Source organism: Typopeltis vanoorti, chromosome 17 (assembly GCF_054136105.1).
Source record: "Typopeltis vanoorti isolate ZY-2024b chromosome 17, IOZ_Tvanoo_1.0, whole genome shotgun sequence".
NCBI classification, from domain to species: Eukaryota; Metazoa; Arthropoda; class Arachnida; order Uropygi; family Thelyphonidae; genus Typopeltis; species Typopeltis vanoorti.
This window is the reverse complement of record NC_143565.1, coordinates 99,650,015-99,668,673: the sequence shown is the minus strand read 5'-3', so window position 1 is coordinate 99,668,673 and position 18,659 is coordinate 99,650,015. Positions and strand designations below refer to the sequence as shown.

Here is an 18,659-nt window from a genome sequence, read left to right as displayed (position 1 = left end):
TTGCCCAGCCCTCCAAACTATCCAAATCATTCTGCAAAATTTTGACATCCTGTGCACTCACTATTGCTCTACCCAACTTTGCATCATCAGCAAACAAATGAATACTTCCTCTCAGATCCTTTCGTATATCGTTAATGAACAAATTGAGCAGTAGTGGTTCCAAGAACAGAACCCTGTGGCACACCACTAGTCACAGGCCATCTTTTGGGCTCTACTCCTGAATAAACCACTCTCTGATATCTCTCCATCAACCACCCAACTATCCTTCTTGCCAACCCTATATCCATCCCCATATGCTGCAGTTTACTGATTAGAATTCCATGTGGTATCCTGTCAAAGGTCTTAGCAAGGTCTAGTAGAATCACTGTAAACCCATTACTCTTATCTAGTTCAGCCGTCACTATGTTTTAAAACATGAGGAAGTTACTAAGGCATGATCTACCTTCACAAAACCATGCTGTCCCCCATACAGTGTCCCATTTTCATCTATCCAATCCTGTATTTTCCTCTTAACTATTTTCTCCAAGACCGTGACAATGATTCCTGATATGCTGATCGGTCAGTAATTTACAACAGCATTTTGGAACCTCCTTTATGCAGTGGAACTAATTTCCCCTCTTTCCACCCCCTCGGGACTAACCCAGACCTGAGACTCAAATTAAACAAAATATTCAAGGGCACTGACAATTCTTTAGCCGCTTCACGTACAACACGAGCTGGTATACCATCCAATCCCACAGATGTAGACATGGAGGTTTTGTAATAGACTATTCACCTCCACTTCATTCACCACAATTCCTGTATAAGCTATTGTTTCATTCATTCATTCATTCCTGCGATGTCACCACCTGGATGATATACTCTTGCAAAGTGCTCGCTCAGTAATTCCACTATATCAACTGATTTGGTTACCTCCCTACCACTGGCATTCTTTAAAATCATTCTGCCATATACATTTTTTCTTTTACTTGCAACATATCGGAAAAACTGTTTGGGATTCTCTTTAGCCTGCATGACAAATGTTCTTTCATAATCGCTTTTGCTTTTCTTACCACACTCGTTACCCTTTTGGCCTGCGCTTTATACCATTCATGTGCCTGCCGGTCACCTTTCTCCTTAAATTCACTCCACAGTTGTTTCTTTTTTTTGCAGCTCAAGCTTAATGGTGTTATTCGTTCAGTCATATTCGTTACAACCAAATTCTCAGATGCAATTACTAGGTCAAGCACTCTCTGATTCCTAGTATTTTCATTGCAGTGTACAGTTCTTATTTTGCAAATTTAAAGTTGTTAGTTGTTCATGAATTTCCTGTGTGAGTTTCGTTTTTCCATTCAAGTGCAGAGTTTGAGTCGCTATAGATAGTTATTCCTTCTGCAGTATTTATTGCTGAATTAGAGAGATATAACTAGAGCTGCTTATATGGCTATTAGTTCACATGTGAAGTTTGAAGCTATTTCCAGCTGGTTTTAATTTGGATTTCCTCACCTCTAGGTAGAGTTATATAAACCCCTGCACCGCCTTGGTTGAGAGCTTCATCAGATGATCCATCATTATAGGTGATGACATGGTTTAGATTATAGACCAACTTACATGTCTCACTCGTATACCCTCTTTTCTCCTATTTTCAAGGCTCTGTAAGTTGCATTCCCTCAATTGCTCCTCATATCTGACATTCCATAGACCTGATACTAACTTAGCAAACCTTTTCTGGACACATGGCAATACAACCCCCCCCCCTCCTTAAAACCAGGCTACTAAATCTATGCATAATGGTTCATATGTGGCTTGATCAAAGCCTTATATGAGGGAACTATAACGTCTTTGCTTCTGCATAACAATGTCCTGCTCGTTATTATTATTATTACAATTTTAGCAATATGATCCCTGAACGTCAAATCGGCTACCATCACTTTCACATGTCTCATTTCCTCCACCTCCTTCAAAATTTCTTTCTTCTTCTCTTCCATCTAAGACGGGTTGAGTCTTCTCTTGAGCAGGATCTTCCAGTCTTCTCTATTCCTTGCTGTTCGAAAAAGTTCCTTATATGTTCTGCATCCCGAGATGTTCTTTATTAATTTCAGCCAGGTAATTCTTGGTCTTCCGGGTCTTCGTTTTTCAGTTGGAAAAGTATTGATTAGGACGTTAGGAAGTCTGTCTGCATCCATGCATACAGTGTGTCCAAACCATCTCAGTTGTTGTTTTCTAATTTTTTCTATTATTGTCTTTTTATACAATAGTTCTTGTCTGACTGTGATGTTTGTTTTTTTTTTCTATCCAACTTGTTCTATTTATTTTTCTTAAGCATTTCATTTCAAATGCCAGCAGTTTTTTCTCCTCCTTTTTTTAACTGTCCACGCTTCTGCTCCATAGATGACTGTTGGTATAATTATTGCTTCATATAATTTGATTTTGGCTTGCTTAGATATCTTGTTTGTTTTCCAGATTTTCTGTAATTTCCCATGGTGGTCCATCCTATCGCTATTCTGTGTTTGATTGTTTTGAGTTCATCTATTGTTTCTGTTAGTTTTGATTCAAGGTATATGAAGTTGTCTACTTGTTCTATTTGTTCTCTGTTTAGGGTGGCTGAGATGGTAGTTCCGTTCCTCCCTATTTTCATCACTTTTGTCTTTTGTATATTTATTGTCATGTCATATGTTTTACAGGTTTCGTTTAGCTTGTTGATCAACTTTTGTAGTTCATTTGGGGTTCTTGCAAGAAGGACGAGATCATCTGCATGTTTGATATTATTTATGTTTAAACCATTAATGTTGATTCCAGGCTCATTATCTATTGCCTTCTTTACAGCTTCTTCTAGATATATGTTGAATAGGCATGGGGATAATGGGCATCCTTGCATTACTCCTTTTTGGATCTCTATGGGTTCTGTTGTGAGTGTGTCCTTTTTAATTATTGCATTTGTCTTAGAGTAATATTTTATCAGAAACTGTATTATATATTTGTCTATTGCTTTTTATAGTAGAATTTTAAGAAGGATTTTTCTGTTGATGTTATCGAAAGCTTGTTTAAAGTCCACAAAAAACGACAATATAGTTCTTTATGGTCTTCCCAGCTGAGCTCTGCTAGTTGGTGCAATGTGAAAATTTGGTCTATTGTTGAATAGTTTCCTTGGAAACCAGCTTGTTCTATGCCTATCATTTCTTCATAGGTGTTTTTTAATCTATTTTGTATAATTCTTATGAATATTTTATAGGTGTGAGGGAGTAAATTGATTGGTCTGTAATTTCTGCAGTCTCTTTTGTCTCCTTTCTTGTATATTGGGATGATTTTTCCAGTTCTCCAGTCATCTGGGATCTCTCCTGTTTGTAGTATTTTATTGAATAGGGTTGTTAAATATTCTATTGATATGCTGCCTCCATATGACCACAGTTCAGTAGGGATAGTTTCAATGCCTGGTGCTTTATTGTTTTTCATCTGTTTTATTGCCTATCTAACTTCTTGTAAAATTTTTGGGTGATCATTATTTTCTTCTATTGTTGGCATTGTAGTTTTGTTTCCTTGGTGGAAGATGGTCTTAAAATGGTTTGACCAGATTTTTTTTATATATTCAATATTCCCGGCTTCAGTCATCTTGTTGTTTATCATTGTTACTGCTTTTGCAGAGAATTCTTTTGTAATTTCTCTTACAGTATCATGGAAGACTTTTAAGTTGTTTTGCTGATATGCTTCTTGGCATTAGCTTTTTCTTCTAACCATTTTTCTTTGGCTTTTTTGCATAGGTTATCAACTTTATTTTTTAGTGCTCCGTATTTTTCTCTATTCTCTTCATTGTTTTGTTGGTTTACACATATGAAAATGAAAAAGATATAAATGTAAATATTGCAAAATATATAAAAATAATAGGTGTAATTAACTCTATATTTAAACCAAACCTAGTTCAAAAACAAACCAGGCTAAAAGTATACAATACATTAGCCTTACCGGTCTTAATGTATGGAAGCGAAATCTGGACAATAAAACAAAAAGACAAACAAAGATTAACAACAGCAGAAATGAAGTTTATGAGAAAAACTGCAAAGTATACCCTATTTGATCACAAAAGAAACGAAGATATTATGAAAGAATTAAACCAAGAACCAGTAATAGAAAAAATTAAAAAATATAAACATAAATGGATGGAACACATTCAAAGAATGAAAACAGAAAGATTACCAAAACAAGCCTTAAAGTACAAGCCATTAGGAAAAAGAAAACCAGGACGTCCTCTTAAATGATTCAACGATGACTTCTAAAGCCGGAACAGGCCATGCTAGGCCTAAATCCTTGATACGTATGATGATGATGATGATGACGACAAGTATCTTGGCCTTTCTTTTCTCTTCTATGGTAGCTATGATTTCTTGGGTTTAGAACCTAGAGTGTCTTTTGCAATTGATAACACTGTTTCTTTTCCTTCTTCCCAGTCTTTTCTGCTTTTCTGGAAGATGGAGGGTTTTAATTTCAAGCACATCTGTTCTAAAAATCGACTTCTGCATGAGCTATCTTTTAGTTTTGATAGGTTGGTGTTTTCTTCTTTTCTGATATTGTTTTTCCTGTTGAATTTTATCTTCACTTTGGCAGTTAATATTTCGTGGTCAGTGTCAAAATCAAAACTTCTTAATGTTCATACATTATTTACTGATCTTTTCCATTGTTTGTTTATGATGATATAGTCTATGCAGTTCTTTATATTACCATCTGGGGATGTCCATGTATATTTATTATTAGGGTGTTGATAGAACAATGTGTTTGTAATCATTAGATCGTTTGCTTTACAGAAGTGGAGTAATTGTTCTCCTCTGTCGTTAAGCTCTCCATATCCAAATTTCCCCATCACATCTTTTTTGTCTGCTGTGAACTGTCCTATTTTAGCATTATAATTATAATAAAATTTCTTTATTAATTGTATATTCTGCATATCAATTTTGCCTACCAAATTTCAAGACCTTGCACTTTGCGCCATTAAACTGATAGTTCCATTTGTTTGCCTGCTCACTCTATTCAGATCCTCATGCAAGGTCTACTTCTCATAGCTCTTCCCAACTTTGTATCATCAGCAACTGCACATTTCCAGTTAAGCCAGTCCCAATATCATTAATGTTCAAGTTGAACAATAATGGTCCCAAAAGAGATCCCTATGATACTCTATTAGTGACCTTCCTCTTTTGGGATACAACTCCTCCATACACAACCTGCCAGTTATCCAACTTACCAGTCTGTTATCTAATCTCATCTGTTTCAATAATTATAAGGATTTGTACTTAAGTTTTGGTATACCACAAGGTGCCCAGGGAAAAACTTTTCAAAACATTACAATTATATGGGATAACTGGAACATTATACAGAACAATACATTGTCTGTATTGTTCTGTATAATGTATAATGAATTGAATTTGTCAGTCAGCAGTTAGAATTGAAAGAAATACAGGAAGATGGTTTGATATAAAATCAGGGTTAAGACAAGGATGCACGTTATCTCAACTCTTAATCATCATCATCATCATGTATATGGATTACATTATGAAAGAAAGTGGAATTAGGCCTCCTTTCTTTTAGTGTTGCACGGCATTCATTTTAGAAATTATGGACTTTACAACTGTGTTATAAATATTACATCCCATATAGTTTCTTAGCCGAATAAGAAACTCAGAGTTTCATGCCGAATATAGTAGAAACTATATAAAGTTCGGCGATTCCAAGCGTAAGCAAATACCTGGATACTGCAGCACTGATCCCAAAGGGTAGTGCAAGCTGGGGCAACTCGTGGTAGAAGTGGAGCAAGCTCCGATCACTATTCTTGATATTTGCCCATAATGTGAACTTAGCTCCTAGGAACTGTATTTTTGTTCACATTATGAGAGAAGGTCACTACCCAGACCGGTTTCGACCTTTATTGAGGTCTCATCAGTGAGTAGCCAGACCTAGTTAATATCAAGTTTGTAGCGAACAGAACTTGTACCCCTTCTACGAGTATTGCCGTGAGGTGCTCTAATAAATTATTAGATATGTGAAGAGCCAAAGGCTTCAATTCGGCAACATATATAACTTGTTTAAGTTAAGGGATATTACATCCCATATAGTTTCTTAGCCGAATAAGAAACTCAAAGAGTTTCATGCCGAATATAGTAGAAACTATATAAGTTCGGCGATTCCAAGCGTAAGCAAATACCTGGATACTGCAGCACTGATCCCAAAGGGTAGTGCAAGCTGGGGCAACTCGTGGTAGAAGTGGAGCAAGCTCCGATCACTATTCTTGATATTTGCCCATAATGTGAACTTAGCTCCTAGGAACTGTATTTTTGTTCACATTATGAGAGAACACCGATCTGGATAGTGACCTTCTCTCATAATGTGAACAAAAATACAGTTCCTAGGAGCTAAGTTCACATTATGGGCAAATATCAAGAATAGTGATCGGAGCTTGCTCCACTTCTACCACGAGTTGCCCCAGCTTGCACTACCCTTTGAGATCAGTGCTGCAGTATCCAGGTATTTGCTTACGCTTGGAATCGCCGAACTTTATATAGTTTCTACTATATTCGGCATGAAACTCTTTGAGTTTCTTATTCGGCTAAGAAACTATATGGGATGTAATATCCCTTAACTTAAACAAGTTATATATGTCGCCGAATTGAAGCCTTTGGCTCTTCACATATCTAATAGTGTTATAAATAACTATTTTAATTTCCCGACGTTTCGACCTTCATATTAAGGTCATCATCTGGAGTATATACAGATATACAAGGGCAAGCTGAGTTACATTTCACACAGTAAGCTAAAGAAACAATGATTTGATCATTGGTTATTCTACTAGCATGACCTCTTGTGGAAAAAAATACAGATAAAATTACAAATTAATTAATTATTTAGAAACTACATCAAAGCTAAATTCTATTTAAGATAACATGAGAGAAACATTCTTTCTTATAGATAGTTTTCTTACAGTAACAATGATGTCCTATTTTTAACATGACAATTGTTATATTAGATTTACGATTCTGGATTATCTGCAGTCCTGTTTATAGTTAACTCTTAGGGAGAAAGGTTCTATGGGTAGAATATGTGCCTTCCATATGCTTGGGATTTTTAGACCATCATTATTGTTCAGATTGGGGTGGTTGATAAGAATCTCACAGGCTTCCTTAAATTTGCATTCCTACCATGTTTTGGTGCGATGTAAACGACTGGTGCTTTTCCAGTAAATTTATGTAAAGTGTTCAGGAAGCTGACCTTTCTGATCATGTCCTGAACACTTTACATGGAATTGACTGGAAAAGCACCAGTTGTTTACATCACACCAAAACATGGTATGAACACAAATTTAAGGAAACCTGTGAGATTCTTATCAACCACCCTAATCTGAACAATAATGATGGTCTAAAAATCCCAAACATAGGGAAGACACATATTCTACCCACAGAACCTTTCTCCCTAAGAGCTGACTATAAACAGGACTGTAGATAATCCAGAATCGTAAATCTAATATAACAATTGTCATGTTAAAAATAGGACATCATTGTTACTGTAAGAAAACTATCTATATTAAAGAATGTTTCTCCCATGTTATCTTAAATAGAATTTAGCTTTGATGTAGTTTCTAAATATTTAATTAATTTTATCTGTATTTTTTTTTTTTTTTCACTAGAGGTCATGCCAGTAGAATAACCGGTGATCAAATCATTGTTTCTTTAGCTTACTGTGTGAAATGTAACTCAGCTGGTTCTTGTATATCTGTATATACTCCAGATGATGACCTTAATATGAAGGTCGAAACGTCGAGAAATTAAAATAGTTATTTATAACACGGTTGTAAAGTCCATAATTTCTAAAATGGAATTAGGCCTGATATTAGAATTGGACATGTCAAACTTAGTTCTTTGCTTTATGTAGATGATGTTGCACTTCTAAACACATTCAGTGCATGTCTCCAGGTTTCTCTAATTAAATTGAATAACAGCTGTAACAAATTTGGCATGTAAGTCAGCAATAAAAAGAACAAAACTATGAAAATAGGACATTAGGAAACTTCTGCATAAAGATCCAATATATCAAATAAAATATTTCAGCTATTAAGTTTATATGATTATTAATGTCTTATCAACAATTTTTTTCCAAATTAGTCTATTAGAATCAACTAATTTGAAAAGCAGGGGATTTGAAATAAACAACAGAATAAGCAAAGCTAGCATGGAATAAGAGAAAAATTTGCCAAAACACCAAACTAGCAGTATGCAGTGTTAAGACCAGTTTTAAGTTATGGATCTGAGAGTAGTTGGGGGTTGCAAGACCTCATATCTGTGGTTTCTAGTCTTAAACTAGAGACCACAGATATGAGGATTCTGATAAAAAATTAGGGAAGTGAACAATGGCATCAACGTCAGTATCATATTATATTATAAATGAAAATATTAGAAAGGAACTTGACATTTTTAGCATTCGATAATGTGTCAACAGAGCTAATCTAAGGTGGTTTAACCATTTAAATAGAATGGGCTGCACATCATCATCCTTCACATAAGACAGGTATTATTAAGTCTTGTACACACACAGGTTTTTCTTTGGACAGAATTCTATCAGAACAATTAAATAAAATACAAATTACTTTCTTGTCTAATGGATGTAATGGACACCAACCAGAAGATAATAATCATCATCCTTCAGCCAGACTACAATATCTGAAGAGGATTTCCATACTCTATTTTAAACAAATTTCTGAACAAATAGCAAAGATTCTCTACAAATATTACCAGCACAGAAGTTGTTTTCTTTCTTACCATTTATTAAAGATAAATTATCTCCACTATCCTTTTCTAGTGTTTGTCAAGCACTCCTTTTCATGTCGACATTACTATATTTTGGACAGACCTTGATTCTGATCCTAAGATCAGAATCAAAGTACACCAAGATTACATAAGATTTCCGGAATCAAAGGGTTCTTCTCTTGCAATTCACACTAGACATAGAGATCATTGAAATCAGACAAAGATGTTACACTATAGTAGATTTAAATTCAATTGTCTGTTCCTTAAAAAGTGTGAAAAACTGTCATTCAAATCTTAATTGAACATCCTGTATACCTAGTTCCAAGTTTTGGGAAGTAATACCCATAAACTGTTCATGATCTTTTGTTATTTATATTTTTTTATTATTATTGTTTTAATTATTTTTGGTATTTTTTTTTATTAAAAAAAACTATACCTGACCTGAACTTGAATAGTATTGTCTTCTGCTCACTCAAGTGTGACCAGGATGCGATAGTATGGCTCATGCTGTTTTAATCATTCTTGTGTTAATTTTTGAATGTTGTAACCAATTCTTTTGCTCTCTTTCTTCCCCCCCCCCCACTCTCCCTGAATGATGCTCATGATACAAGTGACATATATAGTTAAAAATAAATTCTAATTTTCTTTACATGTGTTAAACCTTTTTATTTTAATATATCACTATTTTATACCAGGACAATGAAATATTTGTTTCAGTTATCAATGAGACAAAAAATTAAATTTTTTATATTAATGATCTATTCCTAAATCACAAACAATAATATGTATAGGATTGTTCCAGAATGAAATTCCAAAGTCAAAACTTATACCCACTTTGAAAATCGCTACATCAAATATTTTTCTCCAGATATTCTAACTTTTTCACTGTTTTGTTATAATTAGTAATTATTGCATTTGTTTATGAGTATATTAGACTGACACCCAGCAGCTCCTAGTCATTCTTTGTATGATTGCAAATGATATGTAATGTGAATTTACGTACATATATGTAAATTTTTTTTTACTTAGATATTAAATATTTAACCTTGTAATGCATAGTACCATGGATGGGCTAAATGGAAGATAATCTTGTAGCCCTACTCTAGAGAATAGAATGTAGCTTGAAAACTCCAGATAATCAAAGTTGTGGTTTATTAATGATCTATTCCTAAATCACAAAGAATAATACGTATGGGATTGTTCCAGAATGATATTCCAAAGTCAAAACTTATACCCACTTTGAAAATCTCTGCATCAAATTTTTATAATGTGAATTTATGTACATATATGTACATTTTTATTGACTTAGATATTTACCTGCTTACCTGTTTTTAATGATAATCCCATCCACAAATGACTGTAACCTTGTAATGCATAGTACCATGGATCGGCTAAATGGAAAATAATCTTGTAGCCCTACTCTAGAGAATGGAATGTAGCTTGAAAACTCCAGATAAGCAAAATTGTGGTTTCACAGCGGGTAATAGTCCAACATATGATTACATTCACAACTAATTATTATTATTATTATTACCCAAGACCTCATGGAGTCAAAGACTCATCTGGGAGGTCCTTTTATCACACACACAACTCATCATACCGTGCTTTGAACACATTCAAACTCCCTACAGACACCACACTCTAAGGCAAGGCATTCCAATCATTTACAACTCTGCATGAAAAAAAACCTGCCTCTCACTCCCCTACTCACACCTTCTTTATAGTTTCCAGGGATGACCTCTGGTTCTCCCCCGATCTCTCACTATTTTCTGTAGAACTTCTCCAGCATTGATCCTATAACAACCCCTTACCAACTTGTAGGTCTCTATCATATCTCCCCTCTTCCTCCTGTCCACCAGACTGCAAATTGCATCTCCTCAATCTTTCCTCATTCTCGACATTCCAGAGGTCAATAAATAACACGAAATGTTATCTATTCAGCTAATAATGAATGTAATTCGCATTACATTGTGAATAACTAATCTCTTTCACTAACTGTGCTTTCATATTTGTGGCACCCAGATGCAGGGCCACCCTATGCAGTAGCATATTTTGCCGCCCCTTCTCCCTTATTTTTCGTATAGTTTATGCCAACTTTGCTGCCCCGTGCAAATGCACATCTTGCACCGTCGGTAGAGCCGGCCCTGCCCAGATGTCTACTATGATGGGTTAGTAACTAACCATGAGGTGTCATTCTTTTTTTTTTTTTTTTTTTAATATATGAAATAATATTTTTGTAGTGATATGATAGTTCATTTGGGAAGGGGGGGGGGTGTATTATTGAGAGATGAGCAAGCAGGAATCACTGCTTAACCTATATAAGATACTATCAAAAAAAAGAAACCAGACTGTGGTGGATACTTGACGACAGATCAAGTTTTACAGTCTCATGCTGTCAGTGGCGTAGACACTGTTGAGTCAGCCTGCCATGTGGCATTGAGCTGTGTGCACCAGAACTCGTGTAACGCATGTTATTCCTATCACGCGTTTGTGCTGTTGTGCAATTTTATCATGAATGCAAAATTAGAACAAAGGGCAAATGTAAAATTTTGCATAAAACTGGAGAAATCTGCCACAGAGATCTTTGAATTACTTCGTAAGGCATATGAAAATGAAGCCATTAGCTGAACTCAGTGTTTTGAGTGGCACTCACATTTTAAGACGGGCAGAACCACCTTGAAGGATGACAAGAAGCCAGGATGACTGTCCACCATCATAATCCATGAAAATATCAAAGAAATTTCACAGATCATCCATGTTGACCGAAGCATCAGCATCCAGGAAGTTGCTGACAGAGTTGGGATTTCATATGGAGCAGCTCAAGCGATCATCACGAGAAATTTGAATATCTATCATGTTACTGCGAAGTTTGTTCCCCGTCTCTTGACTTCTGACCAGAAGGAGCACTGTGTGAACGTCTGCTGTCGAGATCTTTGGCAAAAGGCCATTGATGACCCAACCTTCATCTCAAGGGTCATCACAGAAGATGAAACTTGGGTTTACAGCTACAACCTGAAGACAAAACAGTAACTATGACAGTAGAAGAGTCCACTATGAAGAAAGAGCATGTTTATCATCTTTTTTGACATTAAGGGAGATTGTGCACCAACATTATGAGGGCAGATTGAGAATTTGTGGACTGCAGGTACTAGTAAATAGGTGAAAAGGGGGGGGGGGGGTTATACGATAGAGACCTACAAACTTCTGAAAGAGTTATGTTATATAGGATACCAATAGATGGAATTTTTAATTTTAATGAGAGTGGGAGAGGACAAAAGGGTATCCATGGAAATGGGGTGAGAGCTGGATTTTTCTATCACAGAGTGATGCATGATTGGAATGGATTGCCCTAGGAGGTCATGAGTGCAAGTAGTGTGAATGAATTCAGGAATAGTGTATGACAGCTGGGCCTCCCTTGATGAATCCCTAACTTTTTGGTGGTCTCTCTGGTTGAGATGTGGGAATTTTTAATATAAATTGGACCAGTTTTCTTTTCAAGTGGATAATATATTCACACTCCCCCATCAGGCTCTTTCTTGGTTTGAATCCTGCTGTCACATGGATACTTGTTATTCATTTAGTTATTAGATGATTTTCATTGCCCATTGTGCGACTACTACCATACTGATAATCTTAGCGTTATAGATATGTGGTTAATGAGAATATTGGGAGTCCACTTCTTTTCTGTATACAAATACCAGGAATATCAGAAATAAGGAAAATGTGTCTGATACAAATTCTGTCCAAAATTTATTGAGATTTGTGAAGCATAGTTAATAGAAGATATCTTTACAGGAGTAAAGTTGAAAGGTATCGTATATTTTAGGAGGATGGGATGGAGAAGAGTGTTACTTATGATAGCTGAAAGTTTTGTTTTCTCAGGAGCAAATTCATACAGAATTGACTATGATCTTGAATGTATGGTGACGAATAGAGGTGACAATGGCAGAATATTTAATAAAGGCTTGCAATTATTATTATTATTATTACTTGACACTTCCAGAGAGTCCCATACTCATCGAAAGAGGGTACTTGCTCTACGACTCTCCGTCTCCATCACTCAATCCTCTAACTATAGTGAACTACATCAACTGCACCAATGCCATCTACTGCCCACTACCACTAGTCTTTTCTTTTCATAGACAATCACAAACATCTATGCCCATGGCAGGATTCAAATCCACATCCTTTTGGCTGGCGAGCAAATTACCTAACCAAGCCGTATAACAATGTAACTATATAATCTATATAACTCAAAGAAAATTCCTCTTCATCATTCTCTGTTTCCTATGCTATATCAGTGGCAAATTAGTTATAGTAAATACAAAACATGTGATCTTTATGGGGGCGGGGGGATTTCAGCTATGATGACATACATTAGGCACAGGGCATCATCCTAATTTTAAACAAGAATGATGTCTGTTTGAAATTGTTTGGATTTATAGCCAACTAAAAAGCAACTAAAGCTGAGGCCAGTTTGCCTGTTTTGTTGGAGGAAAACCCTTCCACTTCTGTATGAGATTGACTAACTCACCTCCAGTTATTTCAACTTGTAGGTTCTTTGTGTCTTAGACTGGATTCAAACCCTAGTCTTTTCAACCCAAGGGTCATTGTCACTGACTGAACTATGGAGGCTACCAAGAAGAATGGCCTAAGTGCTTCTAGGATATGGATGACCCATATGCAACCTATATATTATATACATACAGGGTTTGACAAATTATGCAAAATCCTACTGGCCATAAACAAAATGTACCCATCCCCATTTTTTCAATTATATGCCTCAATAAGTCAGTAGGAGTTCCATAAAGTGATTAGTGGTGCTCTATCGTTTGGAGAACATTTCTTTTGTGAGCATCATTACAAGGAGAAGTCAATAATTTATATAAAAAAAAAAATAATAATAATAACCAGCCTAACTGGCTGAGTGAATAATGTAATAATTTATTAGCATTCCAACCACTAGGTTGTGGATGTGAATCCCATCATGAAACATTCAGAAACATCCATGAGCATGGATATTTCTGAAAGCCTGCTTTGAATTAGCTCATATAGCTCTTTGAGTTTGTAAGGCTTGGCCATAAAAAAAAATAAATAAAATAACAAGAACAGTAAAGACAAGATTAATTTTTTTTGGAAAATATAATTTTTTATATTAATTTTTTTAACTAGAATGGTCCTTTATGTTATGCATATTCTTCAGTGTTTTCTTTAAAAAAAATTTTGTTTAGAAAGTTCATTTTTTATTAAATGAAAAATATTCCATTTTGTATGATCTGCAGCTACTCGCTGTCGGCGAGTGTATGTATTAATGCTGGAGAGGGACACTAGCAATAGCAAAAAGAGAACATTAGATGAAGGAAAGGCATATACTGCAATTTTCTTAGACTTAGCGAAGGCATTTGACAGGGTGCCACATGATAAGCTGATATTTAAGTTGCAGCACATGGGTCTGGATGTCAGATTGGTCAACTGGATTCAGGATTAGCTGTCTGATAGGTATCAGAGAGTTGTGTATGGTGGAGCAGTTTCAAGGAGGCAGAGGGTTACAAATGGGGTCCCACAGGACTCAGTACTAGGACCTATATTGTTTAACCTTTATATCAATGACATTGCCAGTGGATTGCAAGGGATATTCAGTTGTTTGCGGATGATGCGAAGCTGGGAAGGATTATTAGTATAATAGTGCAGATGTGGTAGCCCTGCAAGAGGATTTGAATAAGCTAGATAAATGTTCAAATGAATGGGGGTGTCAGTTTAATGCAGCAGAATATAAGGTCTCGAGGTTTGGGAAACATCAATGGGATGCTGCATACTATATGGGAGGAGTTATACTGGAGGAAGTAGGGGAGACAAGAGATCTGGGGTTGATGATTGATAGAAACCTGAAATTTAGGGGACATATTGCAAAGGTGGTGAAGGTAACACAGAGGATTGCTGCAATTATGAGAAGGACACTGACCTGCAAAGATAAAAGGGTTATCATTCCGTTGTATAAGTCTCTGATCAGACCACACTTAGACTATTGTTCTCAGATTTGGTCCCCAGGATTTGAAGGGGATAAATTAACTGTGGAAAGGGTACAAAGACAGATGACAAAGATGGTTTCAGGACTGTGCAATTTTAGTTATGAGGATCGGCTGAGGGAATGTGGACTGCAGAGTTTGGTGGATAGAAGAAGGAGAGGTGATATGATTGAGACTTTTAAACTGTTGAGAGGTGGTTACAGGGTTGACACTGGGGAGTTCTTTCGCTTGGTTGAACAGCGGGAAGGAGTGATGACAAGAGGCCATCCCTGGAAGTTACGAAAGGAAACTGTGAGCAAGAGGGCGAGGAGTGGTTTCTTTGCATGGAGGGTGGTTGAACCGTGGAATGCATTGCCTGATGGAGTGGTGAGAGCGAGAACGGGCAATGAGTTTAAGGAGTGGTATGATAGACTTTGTGTTTCTTAGGGGGGGGGACCTCCCCTCGATGAGTCTTGACAGACTTTGTTCTTAGGAAGGACCTCCCAAGATGAGTCTTTTGACTCCATGGAGGTCTGAATAATAATAATAATAACATAAAGGACCATTCTAGTAACAAAAATTAATATAAAAAATTATATTTTTCAAAAAAATTAATCTTGTCTTTACTGTTCTTGTTATTTTATTTATTTATTTTTTTTATGGCCAAGTCTTACAAACTCAAGGAGCTATATGAGCTTATTCAAAGCAGACTTTCAGAAACATCCATTCTCATGGATGTTTCATGGAAAATATAATTTTTTATATTAATTTTTGTTACTAGAATGGTCCTTTATGTTATGCATATTCTTCAGTGTTTTCTTAAAAAAGATTTTGTTTTAGAAAGTTTATTTTTTATTAAATGAAAAATATTCCATTTTGTATGGTCTACAGCTACTCGCTATGGGCGAGTGTATGTATTAATGCTGGAGAGGGGCAATAGCAAGACGAGAACTCTAGGCTAATACTTAACCAGTGTTCTTCAGTAGTATAATAGAACTCCAACCAGTAGCTGTTGATATAGTTTTACTTATATGCATGTTGTATTTATTTATTTAAAAAAATTAATAATATAATTTTTTGCTTTTATTTAATTTTATCTGATTTTTAATTATTTTAATTCAACTATTGACCCTAACCCAGAGTTTTGGCTAGGATCAACAGTAGAATTAAAATAATAATGCTGTAGCTTACTCGAGTGAATCACAACATAGCTTGTGCCCATGTGTATGTTTTTCTGGTGATGATCTTAATATTAAGGTTGAAATATCATTATTTTATTTTAAAATTAAAGTTATTACTGCTGCAGTTGTCTCCATAATTTTACCATAGTGAATGCTGATCACTGTGTAATAATGAAAGAAAATATTCAGTCCTAGATAGTTTTCTCCATTCTTTTGATCTAATGCCTATTGGTTGAGGGATATTATATCTATCTACTAATGGACCCATCAACATGAAGGTGTAAGCAAAGGATTTAGTTTGCTGCAGCCAACTGAGCTTTGACAAAGTTTACATACCCTACACCTTCTAGTGACCAAAACTGGGGTTCCATCAGTTTTTTTAGACTTCTGAGGTTTATCTGTTGCTTATAATCTATCTTGGCTGTCTGACATCATCAGCATCCTTTTAGGCTTATTAAGTTCTTTTTAAAAATTCAATTGTATGTTAGAGGCATTTTTTGTATTTTTATATCCAGATCGATATATAATAAAGGTATGGAATTACTATGTGTATTTTTTTTTTTTTTTTAGATTGAAGTTCACCATCTATGCAACTCTATAACTAGTTGAAACAATGGGAAATACAGGGTCAGGGAAACGTGACCGAGGTTTTTCCTTAGACACTGACAGTGTGCCCTCATCACCTGGTAAAGATGACAGAGCATTTGAGTTTGGTGTAGGAAGCAAGAAAAACAGGTTTCTTTACCAACCATCTTTAGATGATGCAGAGGTTAGTATACTGTAATTAGTAATTGAATAGAAGCTATCTTGATATCTTAAAATAAGCTGATCTGTATTACAGTAGACAAACAATTACAGGTATGAATTTGTATAATTTGCGTGCATCATATTGCATTCATAAGTGTGTTTTATACTAAAAGCAGTTAACTTCAATATAAATTGTTCTGAGTACAGTGGGTTTCTTCTTACAATGATCAACTGGGACTAAAAACCTCTCAGCAAGGAATTTCATCATCAGTGAGTAATGTGAACAAGTTTTGGATAATTTACTGTTATAATGATATGATATGGTATGGTATCTAGATGGATTCTAATAAAGAATATGTTAAAACCCTAGTGTCTAGCCCCATTGCCACTGGCCACATGATGAAAAGGCCAGGGGTTGTGGCAAATTGGGACTTTTAACATTGCAAATAAAACTAAAATTTTGCATTAAAAATTTAAAAATCCATAAAAATTAAGAATTTTAATTAAGGATTATTAATAAATTTAGATTTTTACTATTAGTTTTATTAAAATTAATAAAATTCAGTATTAAAATTTTTAAATATAATTCAATTTTTATTACAACACTGAATTATCTTTATTTATCCACATAAAAATGGCACCTCTTTCAAAAAAAAAAAAAAAAAAAAAAAAAAAAAAAGAATTTGATATTTGTTTATGTACATGTGGTGAATGAAAAAATGTTTGAACACACTGTTAAAAATATTTCATTACTTATTTTCATGAAAATATGTATGCTAAAATAAACAGAACTATAAATTCTTTGATTTAAAAAAAAAAAACTTGCAACATTTAAAGTCTTTTAGAAACCTGTTCAAAATATAATTAACACACAAATAAAATCATTCATTGCATTTTAATGAAAATAAAACCTTATAAAAAATAGTTGATTAAAAAATGCTTCCTTTGACAATTTAGTCTAAAACAAAACACAATCGCAGCTCATTAATAACTGTAGAACCAGTGCTGCACTTTCAGTAGAGAGATAGTAAGCATTCCCTATAAGAGAAAGTTAGTTTTTTTGGTAGAAGTTATTCAGTCATTTTTGTATTTGCTCTGAGTCAGTCAGTCACACTTATTTTTAGATTGAGAAAGTCTGGGAACTTTCTCTCTCTCTCCTAATGTTGTCTGGAGGAGAGAGATTAACATTCGTCTGAAGACAAGAAGTAAGTTACATTTCTTCTTAAAGCATCATTGATTGCCTGTTCTGCTTTTGACATCTCATTCAAGATAAATATACATAGCTCAATATGAGAATCAATTCCTAAACAAGCCTTGAAATCTCCACCATTGTCAGAGCCATGTGAAGATGATGATTTCCATTTGTTTTACATCAGTAACAATTTCCTTTGGATTTTACATCATCAGTTCTTTTGTGATCAATGTATATTCAGGTTTTGACAACTTCTTTGTTGATGTCAAGAATTTCTTCTTCAAAGATTCCTAAAAATGAAACTGGACAAGCTCCTCTACATCTTTTGATGTAACTTTAAGGCTGAAATTTGAAATGTACTCCAGGCTGTTCAACTTCAATTCTTGTAGAGTTCAGATCCTTAAAAATCAGGCACAATTCATGTGTCACAAATTTTTCAGTGCTGCTGACAACGGTTTCTGGCTCATGTTCACTCATACATTGGTATGAGTGAACATACGGGGTAAATTTCATCCTTAAAGTTACATCAAAAGATGTAGAGGAGCTTGTCCAGTTTCATTTCGAGGCATCTTTGAAGAAGAAATAGGCATGAAATGATTTACAAATCAGTCCTGAAATTTGTCATAGTTGACCCATGCCTTTCAATTATTACTCTTAAAAATCACTAAGTTATCTTAATTATATTTTTCAAGTTTCTTAAGTTCTTGAAATGAAAAATAAGGAGTGGTTTCATTTTGAAGTCTTTGTCCCATTCATTCCCATTCCTCTTTTTAAA

At 35.0% G+C, this 18,659-nt stretch overlaps 1 protein-coding gene across 2 annotated transcripts in view; it reads left to right on the top strand.

Annotated features, from left to right (window-relative positions):
- Window positions 1-18,659, top strand: part of alc (5'-AMP-activated protein kinase subunit beta-1) — a 109,799-nt gene that overhangs the window by 20,587 nt on the left and 70,553 nt on the right. For both annotated transcript variants that reach the window (XM_090407065.1, XM_090407064.1), the window contains exon 2: window positions 16,516-16,714. In XM_090407065.1, the coding sequence (XP_090263191.1) occupies window positions 16,559-16,714 (156 nt within the window). In that variant the 5' untranslated portion in view covers window positions 16,516-16,558. The remainder of the gene's footprint in view (window positions 1-16,515; window positions 16,715-18,659) is intronic.